We start from the raw sequence: 20,249 nt of genomic DNA on the forward strand, positions 1-20,249 counted from the left end.
TGAAGCTCTCTTACTTCTCTTCTGTTACCATCTGAGAGAAGCTCTATTTAGATAGTAAGACTACATCCACCTGGCAGGCTGAGAAGTAAAAATTATATATCAGGCTGAAACTGACTGCCTGGAACAATTAAACTGGTGACAAATACCTAATTTCCAAAGACCCTTTCTTGTCATACAATCAGAACTGCATTCATTACAGAACCAAACGGTAGTTATCCCCTGTCCTGGGATGCCTACTCATATGGCCAGTTCACAGGAGTGTCCATACACTTCAATCACATCCCGTGTGTTTTGATTCCATTATGGTGAACTGCCAGTCTGGGGACATGGGGGCAGGTGGCTTGCAGAGGTGGACTTCCAGAACCACTTGTACAAGCCATGACCCACCTCCTGCTCTTCCCTGAGCACGTGGGATCAGGACATTCAACCCTCAATGGCTCTGTGGCCTCCCTTCGCCTAACGTTTGGGCACCATTTGTGTCTGTCTTCTTAAACTAGTCCAAAAAGTACCAGCTCGGAGTGCAGGGAGTCTTAGGCCTACAAAGAAGGAGGCATATGGCTCCTCCTAAAGGTGCTAGTCCTTTTCACTGTTACTTCGGGCTGCCAACTAGAGTTAACCCAAATGCTTATTCCTAATTGATTTCTGAACTTCCCCCTAGTTTCTTGGGCTGATCGACACTCGTGTTGCAGTTTGGCACATTCTAGAGGATGATGTCTGAACTGACTTCTGTATGTGGCATGGGGTCAAAACTGTTTGGTGCCATTCAGGGTGAAAATTTGGCTTGGTGTCTCTGAATGCTGGTGGTTAATATAATTCCTAAAGAACAGCATCAATCTTTTCTATATTTCACAGGGAATTAGGTATTTGCACCACCGAGACTTTGCCCATGGACGTCTCAAGTCTCGTAACTGTGTTGTGGATGGACGTTTTGTGCTGAAGATCACTGATTATGGGTATAACGACCTCTTAGAAACACAGAAATGCCCATATGTTCAGCCACCCCCTGAAGGTAAGTGCCATAAGAAAAGATCTGTGGGAAATATTTGTCCATGAATTAAAGATGTTTGTCTTAATATAATCGTGGGCCAGTGACCACATGAGGAACTATGTGCTCAGTCTCACAACATCCAGTTACCCATACGCAATGCATTGTTATAAGAAAGGATATGAAAAGATTGTCCAGACTTCCTGCAAGTGAAGTAAATAGCAGAGTGTCACAGTAATGGAAAGAGATTTTATTGTAAGCGGAAACAGAGCTTAAGCTTGTCAGAGTTGGGGAAGGATTTAACTGTGCCTCAGATGGAAGCGACCCTGAATTTCTGTGATCAGTGGATTTGGTTTCTCATCCTTAGCTCTGAACCTGTTTGTGAAGGGTTAGGTTAAGCCAAATGCAGAGCGCCATGTTTTCTAAAACTAATATGTCTGAAGCCCAAGATGATACAGGTCTCTTTGAAATACAGCCTCTACTTGCCATTCCCTAAAAGCTGCCACATGGCATTTCCACCATTTAGGGGCAACATCTCATGGGAAAAGATTTGGAGACTTTGGCTGAATTTCTCTTGTCTGGTCATTGCCTTGGAGTTCCTCTGGTATCCCAGCTTATCCTTGACACCTCATTTTGTGACGGCAACAGTGGTTTGGTGCTCACACATTTCCACAGTGTCCCAGCTATGGCAATTGCCAGAAGGCCTGGCTTCTCCTCCCTTACAAAAATTAGATATATTGCAGTACCCGGAACACTCCTTATTTCCATCACCCCGAATGCACAGTTACCAGGGTAACAATATCTTGGTTTGAAGAAGATTCATTTCTTGATGATTTGGGGCATGTTTTACAATTGTTTTTTTATCACTCAAACTACTAGGATTATAAAGACTGATTGTACTTCAGACTGCCCCAAATTGCTGTTACGGAAACTTCTTTAATCTGAAAAGAACTACATGAAAAATATTTTATTATTTTTTGCTTTGTAAAAGAGCAACAACAGTAATTAGAAATCCATGTTTTAGAGCCAACATTTTGTGTGACTGGTGTCTTCAAACAAAATAGAAGTAAAAGCTCTTGATGGTGATGAGGTCTTATGTGAGCCCCAAAGTTCAGGGCTGGCATTACAATATACAAAGTTTTGGTATAATAACATTTTTTTTAAAAAAAAGTAGAGTGAAATTTGGAAAACTCAAATTTCTTGTCATGATAGAAGTTTAATATTTCTAACACATCACAAGAAACAAAAGACCTAATCCAGTAAACAATGAAGTGTATTTCAGCCTTTCCTCAAATGACTGAAATAAAGAGCTAGGAGGATCATTATAAATAGCAGTAGTCTGAGTCCAAGTGAAAGAAAATAATGCTCGTGCATGTTTTAGAATTGCTCTGGACAGCTCCTGAGTTACTGAGGGACCCAGACATGTGCAGAAAAGGCACGTTCAAAGGAGACATTTACAGCTTTGCCATTATCCTACAAGAAGTTGTTGTTCGGGGCCCACCATACTGCACGTCAGATCTCACAGCTGAAGGTAGGAAACTGTTTTAGTTCATTTTTAAGGCTCTATACACAGCGTTCATGGAAGGTCTGGTCAATTCCTTGAGTAAAATATTGGTATGAAAATGAGTTCTCAAACACATGACCTTTCTCAGTGAGAAAAAGCTGTTTCCAACAAAACATCCATAACGAGGTCTGGTCTCAGTCTCTGCATGTGACTCAATCACTGCTGTCAATGGGATTGCAATTCTGCGTCCCTCATGCCTCATTATATGCTGTGAGCCCTGAATCCCAGCTGATTTGTCTCTCGTGATGCTTCAGAGCTTGCCTGCAACTAAGCTGCTGCAGTGCACCCAGTCCTGCCCCAGAATTTTTACTTTTCATCTCAGTGTGCGGTGAAATCTGATGGCAGAATTTCCCACAGCTTGGAAATTCATTTGCTTCCCACCCATCAGCCCTTATTTATATGTCACAACGGGGGTGAAGTTTCAGGGCTGGACTCTGAGCTGGTGGTGGCTTTTTCCTGTTTTCTCCATCTGTGTAGTCTGTATGTTCAGAGTCTTACAGTATCTGTAGCATTCATGTGTGGGCAAAGCTGTCTGGGCCATTTTTGCTTGCCAAAATTATTTCTAAATCCCTCTGTGACTCAGTAAAGTAGGATGGGTCTTTACGGTACAAGTGAAGCGGTGTCTCTGTTTGTTATTTGCTAATTGTTATTTTTTCATTAATTACTTCCCCATTTACAGAGGTTCACCCTCCTCAGCAGAGATCAAAGTGGTACGTCATGACTCCGTTGACTTATGCAGAAGGTGGCTTGTATCAGAAATAGGAAATAGCTGAACTGCTTAGGAACAGCTCATGGTGCAACTCTCGTAAGATCAAACCATGTTGTCAATGCGTACGAAAACCAAACACGCTGCAGTCAGGGTCAGGTGGCAAACACTTTCTGAACAGGGAGGGGGCAAGAACGATAAAAGAAGAGCTGGTTTCAGTGAATGCCCATTCACATTTCAGACTGGGCAGTCCCTGGGTGCAGCATGGCCATTCAGTATCTTCTGGTCCAGCACCTGGAACAATGGGACACTGACCTTGCTGCTCTAACAATGGGATGACAATGATGATTATGATGTAACCAGCTCTGTAATTCGGACCTGGACCAGTGTGGATCCTTCTGTTTGGGCAGATGTCCTCCCACCTAGCCCCTCCAGAGAACCTCCAGCAGATGTTAAATGTAGCACACTCTAGTTTCCTGATCTGATAAAATGAATTTCTACTCATTGTTTCCTAATCCTCAAGGAGCTTTCACTCATGGAGTGAACTTTAAAACTGTCTGAGGAAGACATTTTCCCTTGGCCGCCTCTGGAAAAATTTGGGCCAGGTTCTTTGTTTAGTTCATTTGGTGGAGCCTGGTACGATGGGCCAAGGAGAGCTTTAAAGTAAACTGTCAACACTGAAAATCTTTGGGTACTCACAATAACAGCTGTGGAAATGTAGGCCTTGTGGTAGGAAACTGCCAGAAAGTTACTGCTCTGCACTACACAAGATAAAACCTTTGAAAAGAGACAGTCAGATTTTTTTTTTGAAAGCATGAAGATACATTTCTACCTTACATTTTTTTCAGTGACAAAGTTGGTTCCCCAACCTTCTCTGCTCTCTGAAGGTGACTCTTCTTCTCAGTCAAAATTGCAGAGACCTAGGCTTAAAAGCAACAACACCCCACTACCTCTTTGAAAACATCCCCAGAGTTTCAGTGCTCTGATATAAAACAAGCTCCCACAGAGAGTAACCTCAGCACAGCTGAGGAAGTGGCAACCTGTAATTTGGGATATGAAATGAATTGCCAGGGCAGGGAAGAGGGAAATTTCATGTGGAGCTACAGCAAAAACATCTCCTCCAGGATATATTTCATAAGAAATACTTAAACTGAAGTCAGTGCTCAAGTCAGAGCACTGCATTTTCAGCAGAGGAAGCTTTGGTTAGTCCACAGCTCCAGCAAAGGAGAGAGAAGCTGCCAGGGATTTGCAGGTGCTGGAGGCTGGGCTGGTTCCCAAGTGTCTTTAGCCATCCCCTCTGCTAGGCAGTCACTGTCCTGGCCCTGCGGTGTGGTCACCTTCAGCCTGTACTGGACTTATAGGCTGGGGTCAGACATCACAGTCCCCCACCCATGGTTCAGCTGTCAAAGAAACCCGCAGCTCAGCTCCTTCACTCTAGGTCGGTTTTATTCAGAAACTGCAGATACAAGGACTAACTTCTCAGGATCTGTAAGCCCAGGCCCAGTTCTTTATTAGCCTGCTTTCACCTCCGGGTAGGGAGTCACTTCCCAGACGTTGTTTTGAATCCATGCCCTCCCCCTTAAAATATTTTCCACTGTTTCCATTCCCAGCAACCTCCTACATACTGGTTCCCATTTAGCAAAGAAGGGTCAGTGGCTGGTATCCTTCCTGTCTGGGCATGGCCTTAACCCTCTCCCCTCTTAGAGGACCACAGATCCTAATATGCAGGCTCGCCCATCCATCTCTCACACAAACTTCCTCCATCCTGCCACGTTATTACTCACAGCTTTGCTCTCCAGGGATAAGAAGGCAAATGAATCTCTCTTTCTTAATTCATTTGAGACTCATGGAAGACATGACAGCTGCAATGGAGGAAAGCAGAACCCCTCCAAGTTCATTTGACACAGCCACGAATAACAGTCTATGATGGCCAAGGGTGTGAGCAAGGAAGAGGTGAAAAAGTCCATGTCCTTCACCTTCACTGAGAGCCCCCATTTCACAGTGTGCTGTGCATTCTTCTCTTTGTCACAGAAATTGTAAAGAAAGTAAAGAAACCCCCTCCCTTGTGCCGCCCAAACATAGCCCCTGAGATGGCCCCCATGGAGTGTATCCAGGTGATGAAGCAATGCTGGGGTGAAGCTCCTGAACGTCGGCCCAGCTTTGAGGAGATATTTCACAAGGTCAGTGAACATACCAGCAGGTGCAATCCTGTGTTCACGCCTGGCAGCAAAGTGTTAAGGGTGGTCTCAGGAAACGGTTGGAGTGGGGGTCTCAGAGGTCTAGTTTTGCCCCTGCCGTTGGCTCATTTTGCGGTCTGTGGTATCCAGATATCTCTCTTCATCGGCCAGCTCCAGCCTGGCTCACACTCTTTGCTGAATGTGGACTTCAGTGGCACCACCACGCAGGGTGTGATGCAGGCCTGGTGTCCTCATGTCTGCAGTTCGTCTGCCCTGATGGTGTCATGGAGATCAAAAAGCTTCAAATTATGGTGGCACCTTCAGATCGGAATGTTGCTTGATCTTTTAAAGTCTGACAGAAATACTTTTTTCTTTCTTCTTAGTCACATTGTCAAAGAGATTTGTAAAATCCCAAACTGACAGTAAACGAATGAAGTTAAATGACCCTTGATGCCAAGGAATGGCTGACTAGACTAAGACTCTTTGGCCTGGAGAAGAGGCAGCTGAGGACAGATATGAAAAACATCTATGAATTCATGAGTGCTATAGAGAAGGTGATTAGGGAACAATAGTTTATCATTTCTCGTAATACAGGAACTAGGGACATCAAATTAAATGAGCAAAATGATTCAGAGGAAACAGAGGGAGATACTTCTTCACATGAAGCATATGTAAACTGCAGAACTTGCTGCTCCAGGATGTTTCCAAGCGTTTAAAAGGCAATTAGACAAATTAATGAAAGGAAAATTCACCAAGGGCTGTTAAACACAAAGATACAACATTCAGCTTAGGAAGCCTTTGAACTGCAAATTAGTGGAGGCTGGGAGCATATCCAGGGGAAATATGACTGTACATGAGCCCTGTTTGAACATTTTCCCTCGACATCTGTTGCTGGCTACTCTCATGGACAGGAACTGGCAAAATAAACTCTTGGTCTGATCCAGGAATGCTGTTCCTATGTTCTTAAAAGGTCAGACTAGATACTCTAATTCTACTCTTCAATTCAATGCAACTATAATTAATTTTACACCCATGCAACTCCACTGCTGAGTCTAAGGCAGCATCTGAAGCCACAGTTTGTCCAAATGGCCCAGATGCTGAGCTTCAGCTCAAGAGGAGAGAGCATAACTCAACATGGAGTCGGGATTGTGGGTGGCATGCCTGCATACAAAGGTGTCACTGAGACCAAAAAGACATAAGCAAGTTGTAAATATTGCCTATGCCTTGCTCTGGCATTTGCAGATCTAAATGCAATGGCTGGTCATAACCAATGAAGTTATCATGGGATAAATGAGGGGTGCAAACTAGCAGCATGCTAAGACTTCCTAACATCTCACGTGCATGCTGCCATCCCATGGGAGGTGATGTTTGGCTTAACTCTCAAGGAAAGGTCATAGAGGAGCAATATGCCCCCAGGTAGTTTCTATAGTTAGTGATGCAAGTTCACACTCTAGTGTACCTGTTTCCTTTATTGTTACCCTTGACAAAGCGAGTCTTCAGTATTCTCCCTTTAAAATAAGTCTTTGCTTTTTGTTCCTTTCCAAATTTGTAGTACTACAATGGTTTAATGAGATTGGGAAATAACTCTCCAGTTTGATTTTTGCAGTTCAAAACCATCAACAAAGGCAAAAAGACCAATATCATTGACTCAATGCTCAGAATGCTTGAGCAATATTCAAGCAACCTGGAAGATTTAATCAGGGAGCGGACTGAAGAGCTAGAGATTGAAAAACAGAAGACAGAGAAACTCCTCTCACAAATGCTCCCCCCGTAAGTACTGGTACTTTAGATGGTAAAAAAACCTTGTGTCACTACATAGCCAGATTGGGCCAAAGAGTTCCCCAGAGCTGAGAAAGTTTGCAGACCAGACCTCCAACTTTTAGCAAGCACCTTCCAATCAAAGCAAGGAACTTTGCTTTCATTAACAGTTCTTCGAGCCCTATAGACCCTTCTATTTATTGAAAGGTCTTTTGGGCATAGTAGGAGGAGAGTGTTTGAGCTCTTGGGTGTGTAAGACGAGAGCTCTTGCCATGTTGTCTTTCCTCACTTTGTCATTTCAGATCAGTGGCAGAAGCCCTCAAGACTGGTGGCACAGTGGAGCCAGAGTATTTTGACCAGGTCACCATCTACTTCAGTGACATTGTGGGCTTCACCACGATCTCTGCCCTTAGTGAACCCATCGAAGTAGTTGACCTCCTGAATGATCTTTACACTCTGTTTGATGCTGTCCTTGGCAACCATGATGTTTACAAGGTGAGAAGCACCTGGGCATGGGGATCAAATCATCCCTGAGTCAAGCATTCATTCAGTTTTATTCCACTGCTCTTTCCCATATTTTTATTTTTTCTCTCTCTTTTTTTTTTTTCTAATAATATTGTGTGTTTGCCAGGTGGAGACAATTGGCGATGCCTACATGGTTGCATCAGGGCTCCCAAAACGAAATGGAAACAAACACGCTGCTGAAATAGCCAACATGTCCCTGGACATCCTCAGCTCAGTGGGAACCTTCAAGATGAGACACATGCCTGACATTCCCATCAGGATACGGATAGGGCTGCACACAGGTAGGCGGCAGCACTCACCCATACCTGAACATCAAAAAATTTCTTCACAATTGTATTTACAGTTTTAAATGCTTTCTCCCCACCCACCCCAAAACAAGCACCCTTAGATGATGCTTAAAAATCTTCCATAGCAACAAAAGCATTAAAATGGAAGCACAAACTCCAAACATGAAAATGGCTCCGTATCATTAGGGGGAGAAATTGTGTATTCTGTCACAGTCAGAAGCTACATCAGAAGCATTATTCCCAAAAGTTAAGCTGTAAGGATAATTCTTTGATGTGTCATAGGATCTTCACCAGTGTGATGTGGAGACACCCAGTGATGTCTTTGTAACTCTGTTCTGAAATAGAAAAGCATAGAAAAACATTCATACAAAGTGAGAGAATGAAGACATTGGGGAAATTTGCTACAGGTAGGACATAACTAGAAGAATACATGGTACAGCTGTAAAAAAAAAAAAAAAACAAAAAGCAGAAGTCAGAAGCTATTCAATGAACAGTAGAGTAGCAGGTTTAAAAAGAAGAGAGGTAGTTCTTCTTTTATGCAAAGTATAATTAAACTCCAGAACAACAAAAAAAGAGAACATCCCCCCCCCCCAAGCTGTAATACTGCAGTAATCGTATAACTGAAAATATGACTGGGATTTTAAATGGAGGAATAGACATCTGCTGTTATCATAGAGTCAATATTTTTAGAAGAGATATAAACCTTCATAGTTTTAGATCACGATCATCCACTAATACATTTTTCCCAGCTGTTCATTACTGGACTTCTTGCATCTTCCTCTGAAGTACCAGGTATTGGCTATTGCTGGAAGAAGAATAATGAATAAGATAATCCAGGAGTCTGATACACTAATGCCCAGCTTTTTGCAGATTTGGCTCTGCAGGTGCTCTACGGGAGAAGTAGTGTGCTGGTCCCTATTGTATACTCGGGAAACAAAAGCAGAGAAAAGGCAGTGACTCACCCAGGGAGCCCCAAGAACAGAGCTGTGACTGGAGCAGAGTTAAAATCAATACTTTATATCTCCTAGACCATATAATTTCTTCTTTGGGAGTTATGTCTGAAAAGTCATGTCCCTACTGTTTTCTTTGCAATTTAGGGGTCTGAGCTGGTCCTTCACAGAACTATGAAGCATAAAGCAGTGATTGCAGGAGCACTATGAGTTTTATACTGTGGTAGCAATCAGACAAGAATATGGCCCCAGCTTGTCTTCCCCAGAGCAGGAGTCTCTGCAGCACTGACACTATATTTTCAACACAGAAAGAGAATAATTCGGTGTGCAACATCTGCTGCTGCATGTTGACAGCAGTTTTGCAATGTGCCTTCCATGCACCCAGCCAAAAATCTGTCCCTAGGTGATGTGTATGGGGGGTTAGTTATGCTTTTTCTTCTTTTTATGAACTCCGGGTGTCTGGAAAGCAATTTTGCCATGAGCTGTTGTACAGGGTGTGAGATGAAGAGGGGAAGCAGTTGGTGTTTTCTTTTTAAAGAACCAGGAGCCAGATCCTGTTTTGCACAGATTTTGCAACGTTCTTCTGTCATGGGAACAGGAAAAAATACATGCTCCAAAGCAAACCAGCTCTCTGAGCAGCTGCAGAGTTTGAAAGCAGAGTTTGATTAACCCGAAACCCCATTGCTCCTGAGGAAAGAAACACGAAGAGGGAATCACCAGCATCATGAAGAAACACGTGAGAAGAGGAGGGCTTGGCTAACATTTTCACTAGATTGGAAAGGATGGAGAATTGGTGTGAACCATCATTTTTGTGGTCCCACTGCCTTCCGGGAGCTGGTGTTGAAAAAAAAATCTCATGATCTCCTTCCTGAAAGCTCAGGAAATGCCACTGCGACATGGGCTGCCCCATTCCTGTCCCTCCTGGGCTATCACGTCCACTTCTACCCTGACAGAGAGCTGGGACCTTCTGCTGGCCAGTGCTCATGGCCCGCTTGTGGCAACGCGTGGGTAAGACAAGGGGGACGAGAAGGTCAGTTGTCTGTTTTCCTCTTTTTCTAAACACACTCTGGATTCTTGGCTCTCTTTTCTCGGCTCAGCTGCTGGTCCAGAGAAATTCAGCTGACTCAGCTACTTCCACGCTGGCCATATCTGGACTGGAGCTGGACGATGAGGGAGAGCAGTGGCGAGAAGATGAGCTTTTCCATGGAGGCTTAGCTGGCCCTGTTTATCACTCAGGATCTCTGGCAGGCAGCCCCGCGCTTCGGTCAAGCTTATTAACCTCCATGGCATCGCTGATGGCTCTTGCAGAGGTTTAGCTAGCATGGCTCGTTAACCGACTGCGCAACCCCTGGCAAAAAGACATTTAAAAACAAACTAGAGAACTTGTATAATTAAACAACTAGGCCAAAACGTTCTCATCGCAGAGTCTCTGGTTTCCTCTGAAAGTTGTTACTGTGGGAGATTTATCTCTGGAAGTTTTTTGTTAGTCCTTATTAAGGCTGTCTAGACAAGGGGGAACACACACAGGCAGTGAAGGCAGCAATGAATTAACTCTTGGACACATTCAACGAAGAACAATTCTTTTGTCATCCTTAGACTTTAAGGCTGGTTTTGAACTGAATAATAACTTTCTGCAACTGAAAGACAAGCTAAGAAGCAGTGCTCTAGAAAACCCTAAAAATCTTACTAATCTAAGGTTGTGAGCTTCACTGAAATGATTGGAAGATTGACTTGACTGATTAGGAAACTTGGATTTAGGCTTCCACATGAAGGTGGCTGCAGGAGTGTTAGGGACCTGTGCTCCCTGTGTAGTCAGGGGAGGTCTGGCAGATATGGTAAGCAGACCCTGGAGAGCCATCTCAACCTCAGGAGTCTGCTTTAAGCTGAGCTGAAAGTCTCTTATGTCTCCATTGACTGCACTGACCTGGTCTCCACTGGCTACAGTGGAAGCTCAGCTACCTGAATTCATGCTTCTTAAAATAGAATAAATTCCCTGTGCAGTGAGGGCTGTTCTTTTCAGCAAGAACCGTTTATTTGTGTCCTTACAGCACATAGCCCAAAAGGAGCTTTGATCTTTACTGAGATTTCTGAGTGCTGCAATCATGTTATTATCACAAAATAAAGAAAGCCTGTGCTATATGAGTTAATGGTCTCTCAGAGAAAGCTCTTACTGAAGTATGCATTAAAAGGCCTCCAATGAGACCCTTTATTTATGCATATGCCACGCTGGCGAGCACACATTAATGATCAAGTAGGTAAGCCTTAAGTCCTTGACCTAGTATTATCAACAGTTCCTTTACAGTTGTGCTATAAAGGTGCCTACAGACTGCTGAAACCAGACCCTGCAAAAACTTCCTTTAACGCTTAGTTCCTCTTCTGAAGAGTTTGAACCAAAACAGAGAGTATTAAAAAAGTGGGAATGAAATTAGAAAGGACTCGGCCTTGCAGCGACTTATCCGAAGTTGCACAGTGCATTAGTGGCAGTAAAGCCATTAAATGAGGCCCTCCTGATTGCCAGTGTTCCCCACATGCTATGTTCAGGTCACATAAGCTGTTTAAGTCCTTGCAACACTTTTGGTATTGGTATGGTAGTCTTCCTCTTTTTTTCTTAAATTTTAAGTAAGTGATGCCTCATTGGGCAGGAGTAAAAACTGTTTTTACCTCTAGTTTGCATCGTCTATAAAATGGGTTAAAATAGTGTGACTTTCCAGAAACAACTTTTCAGGGGTTACAGCAGAAAGGGGCTCTTGCAAAGTTCTCCATGTTTTTCGACTTTGCAAGAATGGAGTATTTCAAAGTGCTTTTTATTCAAATGAATAAGTGGGTTAGATTGAGAGCTAAAATTCGTGTGCATATGTATGTGCCTTAATAGAGTTTCATTGGTTTTAAGACACTTCTGAAAACTATGAAGAATCAGTTTTGTGACTAAGATTAAAATCATAGTAAGATTATTTGCTTTGTTACATTGTCATTAATACTCAGCAGCAAACTGATCACTTCTAAATTAGGCTACAATTATTAAAAAAATAATATACAATATTTTGTATTATCAGAAATCTTTTCTTATCTGTGGTATACTTTCAAATGCTGTTGATGATGTACGACATTCACATCTCTTGTAATCTTTCATGGGAAAAGATTTCCTAGAGATCAGCTTTGCTAAATATTAACCCGGAAGAATCATGAAATTGAAGAGCTACATACAGAGCCCCAAAAGACTTATGACATAAAAGCATTCAATGGAAAATACAGAGAGGCCTGTCTTTTCTCTGCAGGAAGCCCCACCTCTCCTTACATTTCTGAAAGCACTCTATTTTCTGGGTTTTTTAAATTTATTTATCTTTTTTTTTGCATTTATTTTGCAAGCCGAACTTTTTAATATGTAGGTGATGAAATTTAGCATCTCATCCTTCAGAACACAGTCCAAACATTTGCTGATCCAAGTGCCCCAGATGACAGTTGTTTGTACTGTTTGGCTGTCACATTTTAAATTTGAGCTCTGTGTGTGCATGTTCGTGTGAATCCGGCATGCATACCTCTCCCTGAGAACTTGGCACGAGTTCTTTGGGAGCTACTTTGGAAGGGAGTAGATCTTGACTGAAGAATGAGAGAGAGGAAAAATAAACAATATTTGGCCAGACAAGCAAGCTTATGATGTCTTCCTTTCCAAGGAGGGGACACAGGGTGGTCCAGTGTGCTGCCAGCATCTTTTGAGATCCAGCGCTGACTTTAAACCCTATTCACTGACATGGGGCATGTCACAGGATATGAACTTCAGTTTTCCTAGATGGAAAAGGAGGTCAGAGCTGGCTGATTAAGATGAGATTTCAATAGCACTTGAGCTTCTGATGACTGTGAATGAATTTCTCCCAGATGAGAGCCAACCAAAGTCTTTCCACATAAGACCGTTGTCTATTAGGCATAAAATACCCCTGTACAATCCAGAGTAACATTTAATCTTCGGTGGCTTGTAGCAAGCAACAAAGCCAGTAAGATCTTTAAAGATCCTCCTTCTGTATTCCGAAGTAGTTCTTATATATCAGAGGAGCGAATCAGATTTGTCTATCAGTGAACTCCTTGATTTGTGCAGTACCATTGGTTGGGTTATACAGATGATGTCTCTTTCCAGGGCCTTGTGTGGCAGGCGTGGTAGGTCTTACCATGCCACGGTACTGCCTCTTTGGGGACACGGTGAACACGGCATCACGGATGGAGTCCACAGGCCTGCGTGAGTACCTGTAACAGCACGTGGGGGTGGGTTATTAACAAACTTCTCCAGAAAGGCAAAGAACTGTGTGTCTTTAGTTAGACATTGCAATGGGAACAGTAGTGGTGAAAGGGCAAGTCCAAAGATTAAAATTAAAAGCTGTCTGGGCAGCAGGCGTCAGCTTTGCCATCACAGGCCAGCCTTTAAGACAAGGAGGTCATTCAGTTTTGCTTCTCTTTTCACTGCAGTATCTTAAACAAACATTCAGTCTGGTCCTGTGATGTGGGATCTGCAAAAGCACTGACTCAGTGTGACTCACACTCTGCATGCCAATTACAATCCTCTGATTTGGATGCCATTAATCAAAATTAACGTGGATCTAGCCCTAGATTTCTCCTACACAGGGGCTGCTATTTACATCATGCACTCAGACAGGTCAATGCAAAGGTCCCCCAGTTCCTGCTCGCCATTACAGTGTACCTACCTGTCACAGCTGGTATAAGACAAGAGGTGAAACACATGTGGGCACTGCTTCCATCACGCTGTTGGAATCAGAGAGAGAAAAGCAGACCACAGACAATGGTGCACTGCGATGTTCAGGGCCTATTGGTGTAGTTTCTGATGGTTTCACTCATCAGCAATAGCAACCCTATGAACAAGTGTTGTCAGGTCCTAACAAAATCCTTAAGCTTCCCTTCCCTTTTGGGCTTCTTGATGTCTGTCTTCATGGTTTGAGGGTCATGCTATTTTTCCCCTCGAGTTCTTACCTCTATTTTCCTGAGTCTTCTGGTTATAAAAACCAAGTCTGCACTCACAGAGCCCATAGCTGCAGCAGATAAGACAGTACCATCTCTCAGGTGGTTCTTATCTTCTTGGCTGGAGGCTTCTAGACATGTAAAAAGAGGTGGTGAGAAAGTAACATTTACCTGCATTTCAGTTGTGTGTGAGCACAGATCCACCTTGTGCTGGTGCCTTAGGCTAAGGCATGGATCTGCAAACCATAGTGGCTGACCTGTGGATGACACAGGGGACACCTAGGAACAGCAGTGTCTTTAGTTGTCTTGCAAGATTTTCTAATTTTCATATTTCTAATTTTTCTAAGATTTTTCTAACCCATCTGTTAGAGCCCTGGATGGTATTAGAGTTTAATCCTAAACCCTTGTCAACAAGAGAGTTTTGAATATGCTTTTGATGTTCAGGCCGTCAGTACAAGGGGATTTCTAAAGGCAATGTCTCATATTTTAACCCTTGCTCTTCTCCGGCCACCTTCTTGACATTTTTAACAACTCTAAGAGATGGGCCAATATGTCTAGTTCACAAGTCATAAGAAGTCTGTGCTATTTAAAATTAAAATCTCAAGAACTTGTCAGGCCAGAAATATCTTGTAGGACATAGACCACATTGGAACTCTTTTTCAATCTGTCATACAACTCTCACATTTCTAGCTCCAGTGATTTCGATTAGATAAATTAGGCTAACACTTAGACTAATCATTAATCAGGAAAGATTGTCTTTCTTGTGATTATAGCTGATTTATTTTAGGAGACATGTATTGAATTTAGAAAGCTGTGGAGAGCAGTAAATGCTTCAATGGCAGGTTCCTAATGGCAAGACAGATGTTTGAAGATCCTCAAGGTTTAGATCCCTGGATATGTGAAGTCCCACTGAAACTGTAAATATCAGGAACATTGTAGATGCACAATCGTCCTTTCATGTTAATAGAAATATAAATGGATACACAGTAACACGAGGATTGTAGGTTATTGTCTCCGGAAATGTAGCTCAAAACTGTGTGGTCCTCTTCTGCAAATTTGAATTGCTGTTCTTCTTTCTGATCATTCTGCAAAAATTTAATTGATTCATCCCAGATCCTTCAAGCAGGAAGAAAATGAAAGTGCGATACCTTTGAAAGATCTAGATACACAACCACATTATCATTATGTCCCTGTGCAAATTCCATCTCTCTCCTGTTTGTCTCAACACCTGCTTTTCAGATGACTGCTTATGGGAAGCAGGGCTGGACCAAGATGTTTGGGTGCCTGGAGCAGGACTTTCATTGGATGTTTCTCCTTTCTTCCTCACTGCCTAGTTAAGCTGTGGCAATAGATATTAAAAATGACATCCTTGATCCCAGCCAGCAATGTTGCTCGAATACTATTCACCATTTTTATTAAGAGCCCGACTTCCCAAGCTCAGCATGTTACTCTATTTGGCATCCTTCTGCAGAAAGTCCCCAGTGCAAATCTACTCTCACCTCGTGCTTTTTACAGATTTGTCTGGGAGGATCCAATCAATCAGCGTTATACTCTTCATAGAGGAGCACCACACAGCTACAACAGCTACCCTCCTGCATGCCTTGGAGCAGTTTTCTCCTTGCCACTATGAAGCAGTGGGGAATTTGCTGCGTGTGTACAGTATAATAATCCAGCTGTTTTGTTTTCCACTCTCAGCTTACAGAATTCATGTCAGCCAAGATACAGTGGATACACTTTGGACTCTAAACGAAGGCTATGAAATCATACCTAGGGGAAAAACAGAATTGAAGGTAAGAAGGCCAGGGCTGAGGGAAATGTTTCATTGGGAGATTTCTTGCTGAAGGAATTTTAATATTAAGCTCTTGTTTGGCCTTTATCCACCACTCTTCCTTCCAATCCTTCCCAAATTGTCCCCATCCGTTATTTGAATACATGAGGTAATTCTTGAACCACCACGGAAAAATCCATGGGATCAAATAGCCAGCTGTATGTGCTGAATCTAACAATTTATTCCTGGGTTAGAAGCACAGAAAGGTCTTGAAAAGGTTGATAAGGAAAGGAAGGAATTTAACAATGCCACCTTGATTTGAAACTCTCTGTTGTGAGTAGATTCCTGATGGATTAGGTAAGTGAAATAAAAAATGTCTTTTCCTGAGTGAATTTTTCTTTCCTGGTCTTTGTTTTTGAAGTTTTTCTGGGAGAGTTGATTTGAATCTTGGATCACAGATATAAGCACAGCTCTTCAATTGACTTTGGAGCTCTGTCTAAGAAGTTTTCAGGCCTTTGAGGTCCGACTTCTCCTTAAATACCACTGCCGCTTTGGCATTCAACTATGCTCACTGGTGGGAGATCCTGCCAGGAGGAAGTCCCCTGGGATGGATTCTCAGCTAAGATAAATTAGCAGCATTCACTGACGCTGGGGGAGATGCACCAGTCCATCCCATCTGAAGTTCATACTTCTGCCAATTACTGCCCTGCAGACAGAGCTCTGCATAACATTGAAGTCTGCCTATTTAGTAAAACCCAGTTCTGTCACCATTTCTCTCATTTTCACACTATCTGTGAGTTACTTGCAAGCAACAAGGAGTCACTGATTATAGTAGGATTGCTCACATGAGTCAGGCCTTGCTCAGGGAGAGTAAAGTATCAGAAATAGGTCATTAGTAGAATTTACCGGTCTCTCAGTGATTGTCAGAGAAATGTAAAATATTGGCAGAAAAAAAGAAGAATGATGAATGTATGAGGCAACTGTATTTGTCATCCATAAAGGGCTTGTTTTACCCCTTAAGACCGATAAATAACAACGGAGAGAGAGGATATACTTTAGAATAAGGCATTGTTCCGAACCATGGCTTTTTTGAGGCATTATATAATGACAGGACATACACAAAGTTATAAAGGACTTAGTTCAAAAGAGAAATACAAAGGCTAGGATTCATCTGATACAAAGTCGGTGTCTACAACGTATGCGTCTGCACCCGACTGAGTTGTCTATAGTCCCTGTTCAGCTGGTGAGAGCTAAAGGTACAGTTATAGCCTCTTACTAAGGTGGGTATTCAGAAGAGGTTAAAGGAATACAGCTAAAAGCTAACTGCTACCTCCTTTCCCTTGATTAAAAAGGGTACCTGGATGACTTGCTCAGATGAAGATATTCATACTTTAGATGTTTCAATTTGGTTTTACTAATTCTAGTCAACATTCCCATAACAGACAAAGCAGAGTGCACTGACTCCTTCATAAGCCTCTCGCTGCATGAAATGAGGACTTTTAATAACACAAGAGGATCTCTTAGCATTCAACATTTACTTTTTTTTTTTTCCCAGCCAGAAATATTCCTGATATTTAGGACTCTATTTATTCCACCTCTAGCAGAGGCTGGTACTTTTCACAGTGTCCAAAGAGAGGACAACACTAAATAATTCAAAGAAGTGCTGCTTTTCCCCTTGTACTGTCAATAGATAGAAGCAGGAGATTTGCTTCCCGTAAACATCTACGGTAGGTGGTCTGAATATGGCCCCACATCTCTCAATAGTCTGTCATCAAAAGTGAATAATCTCACCTACTTTATATGTCTGCAGTGGAGATCTCTGCATCTGAGAGAGCCATTCCAAGTTTAGTCAATGGAAAGGAACCTTTAAAAAGTCAGTGAAGATAAATGGGCACTTTAGGTAATTATTAGCCTTACTTTCAATGTTCAGCTTATGTGAAGACGAATTGCACTCTGGAAGTGTCTGTTTTCCTCCATTGGCTCCAAAAGGAGTCAAGGGTGATTGAATTCGATATAGATGCCTACATTTTATCAGATGCACCTCACCTTAAAAAGCTAAATTTATCAGTGTAAAGAAGTGACGTGGTTTTTGTGATACTCAGTCCAGCAGTTGTAAAACCTCTCAATTAATGATGATGCCAAATAAGTTGATTAGAGAACCTATAGTTTCTCATTTCTCACTTCAGGTCAATGAGGGTCATTTGGCAATATGAACAATGCCTCCTCTTTTAGGACAGTGAAACTCCAATCATCCCTGAAACACTGTAAAGAAGACACCAAAATTTCCAGCTTTGGTCTTTCTCAATTTATATATTAAAACCTCAGAAACCCAGTGAGGAAGTTACATATCTAGCAGAGGGTGGTCAACAAGCTGCTTTTTATCTGAACTTTCTTCTTCATTTTAGGGTAAAGGAGTAGAAGACACATACTGGCTAGTTGGGAAAAAAGGCTTTCTGAAGCCCTTACCTAAACCTCCTGAGATAAAGGCAGGGTAAGTGTGTCTTCCTCACTGGTTCAAAATATTCATTAAAAGGTCACTGTTGGGTTTCACAGGTTGAATTGCTGTCTTTCCATGGTACCTATTTGCAAATCCACATCATTTTTCTTAGGTGACTTATGTTTCTTCAGACATAGTACTGGGACTCAGAAGTGGTACAGCTTTTTCATCTTTTCTCCTTCCGTACAGTTCCCAAGAAGTAGCATGGAAACTTACTGTTTCCTCCCCATAGTCCCTTGGAGTTGGAGCACTATGGAGTTCCCTCCTAAATCTCTGTCCATATACATGTCTGTGTGCATGTGGGATAAATACAGGTAGTGACACTTTTAGGCCTGTAGTGTCATCATCATATGGATTACACTCAGATTTTTATCTCCTTCCACAAAGCTCCTCCACCAGCCTCATTCACCGTATAAACCTGAATTTTCTCTGTAGTGTTGTTATCTGAACAGAATGAGGAGGAGATTCTGTGTTTTACGCACGGCACAGCTATATAATTAAAAACTTAATGATGTTGTCTGCACACAAGTGGAGGTAAGCAAAGGTTGCACGCACACAATTCATTGAGCCATTTTGTAGCTTTGCAATGGCTGGCTTTGCAAACTGAATATTCCTTGATGTAGTCTTTCAGCTGTCCTAAGCTGTATGCCTGCAAAGGGTGCTGGGGCCAGGACATAAAACACAGGAGTGGGATTCGTTCGGCAAGTACAGTGTCGTGACCCATATTAAAGCTAGTGAACCTTGATTCCCTTTACAGTCAACAAAGAGAAATACCCTCTTGCAGGGTGTGATTAGACTGGCCTACTTAGACTTCTACGTTAAGAGATGAATCACTCTTAAAAGATACCTGTTTCGTTGACTATAAAGAGAACCTACAGTGACTAGCTCAGAGATAGAAGTCTGACAGCAAACAGGGTCCGGTTTAATTTTTCCTCTGACTTTCTGGGTAATCTTGTTCTAACTTTTGCCTCATTTCCTCTTAGTAAAAAGAGGGTATTTACCACCCTTTGCAGCTAATGGTTAACTATACAGGACAGTTATGTATGTGCAGGAGCCCCCAGAGATTTTGTGGAGTAGCATGAATATAACAGTATTTTGGGCAGTAATTTTCAAGGTATTTTAGTGTCAATCAGGGTGGAAGACAGCAGGCATCTGGAAGATAATTGTGAAAGACGCATCACATTTCTCAGGCTTGGAGGCATTTATTGGTAATATTTGATGGAAAAGAGCTATTATTGAGCCAATGGTATATTTGTCATTGGGAAAAAAGAAACTTTGAGGAACTTTGCCAGATTAGCAAGGTGAATCGGCTTGCCATGAACTCAAGGAAACACCAAAACTACTACCTTGAAAGTAGGCCCATTTCACCTAGGTTTAACCATTTAAAAGTTGCATTTTGGGCCTCTGTTGACTGTTGACGTTTCTTCTATAGTCCTCTAAGAGTTGGGGAGATCTGGCCCCTGGTAATGTTTGCCCCTCATTAATCAGATTTATACAGGTCAGAGCTGTTTCTAAACATGGACTGTAAATGATAGAAAATACATCAAGGCTGTAGGTGAAATAGGAGAGGGCCTACCTTGTGATGGCTTCCTATTGCCCCACGTGCCCAGGATCAGGGGTTGGTGAGTGTCCTTGCGTAGCTTCAGAGGAGTCCATCAGTAACGTTGCAGAGAGGGAGGTGATCTGTTCTTGCCCCAAGGCCCTGGCCTTGCTGGTTCTTTCGCAGTATTTCTGTCCCCACAGATCTTCACACAGCAGTTGAATGAATGAGAAATAGTCACCGGAAAAATCAAACAAACAGCTTTATGAACCCAAATCTGTCCTAATGAAGGGCTCAAAAGGAAAGTGGGAGCCTGTAGAAGTTAGATGGGAAAAATAAGTAACTGTACCTTCAAGCAAAGCAAATATTTGGAGAACTCACTTGTACGCAGACCTGCACTATTATCAGACTGGTATCAGACAAGGTGTCCTGTTTATTCAGACTTTTCTTTCTGGTTCAGTTTTATGCCCGTTTATGGGAGGCTGAAAATTGTTCCTCCGTTATGACCATTTGTTGGTCAATATGGTGAT

General features: G+C 42.4%; 1 protein-coding gene across 1 annotated transcript in view; it reads left to right on the forward strand.

Moving 5' to 3' along the window:
- The window catches only part of GUCY2F (guanylate cyclase 2F, retinal), a 46,192-nt gene that overhangs the window by 15,341 nt on the left and 10,602 nt on the right, over positions 1-20,249 (forward strand). Inside the window, exons 9-17 of the mRNA XM_064507964.1 lie at positions 853-1,009; positions 2,367-2,516; positions 5,287-5,435; positions 7,039-7,202; positions 7,493-7,685; positions 7,822-7,996; positions 13,082-13,180; positions 15,610-15,704; positions 18,088-18,173. Of these exons, the coding sequence (XP_064364034.1) occupies positions 853-1,009; positions 2,367-2,516; positions 5,287-5,435; positions 7,039-7,202; positions 7,493-7,685; positions 7,822-7,996; positions 13,082-13,180; positions 15,610-15,704; positions 18,088-18,173 (1,268 nt within the window). The remainder of the gene's footprint in view (positions 1-852; positions 1,010-2,366; positions 2,517-5,286; positions 5,436-7,038; positions 7,203-7,492; positions 7,686-7,821; positions 7,997-13,081; positions 13,181-15,609; positions 15,705-18,087; positions 18,174-20,249) is intronic.

The sequence above is a fragment of the Dromaius novaehollandiae genome, chromosome 1, assembly GCF_036370855.1.
Source record: "Dromaius novaehollandiae isolate bDroNov1 chromosome 1, bDroNov1.hap1, whole genome shotgun sequence".
NCBI classification, from domain to species: domain Eukaryota; kingdom Metazoa; phylum Chordata; class Aves; order Casuariiformes; family Dromaiidae; genus Dromaius; species Dromaius novaehollandiae.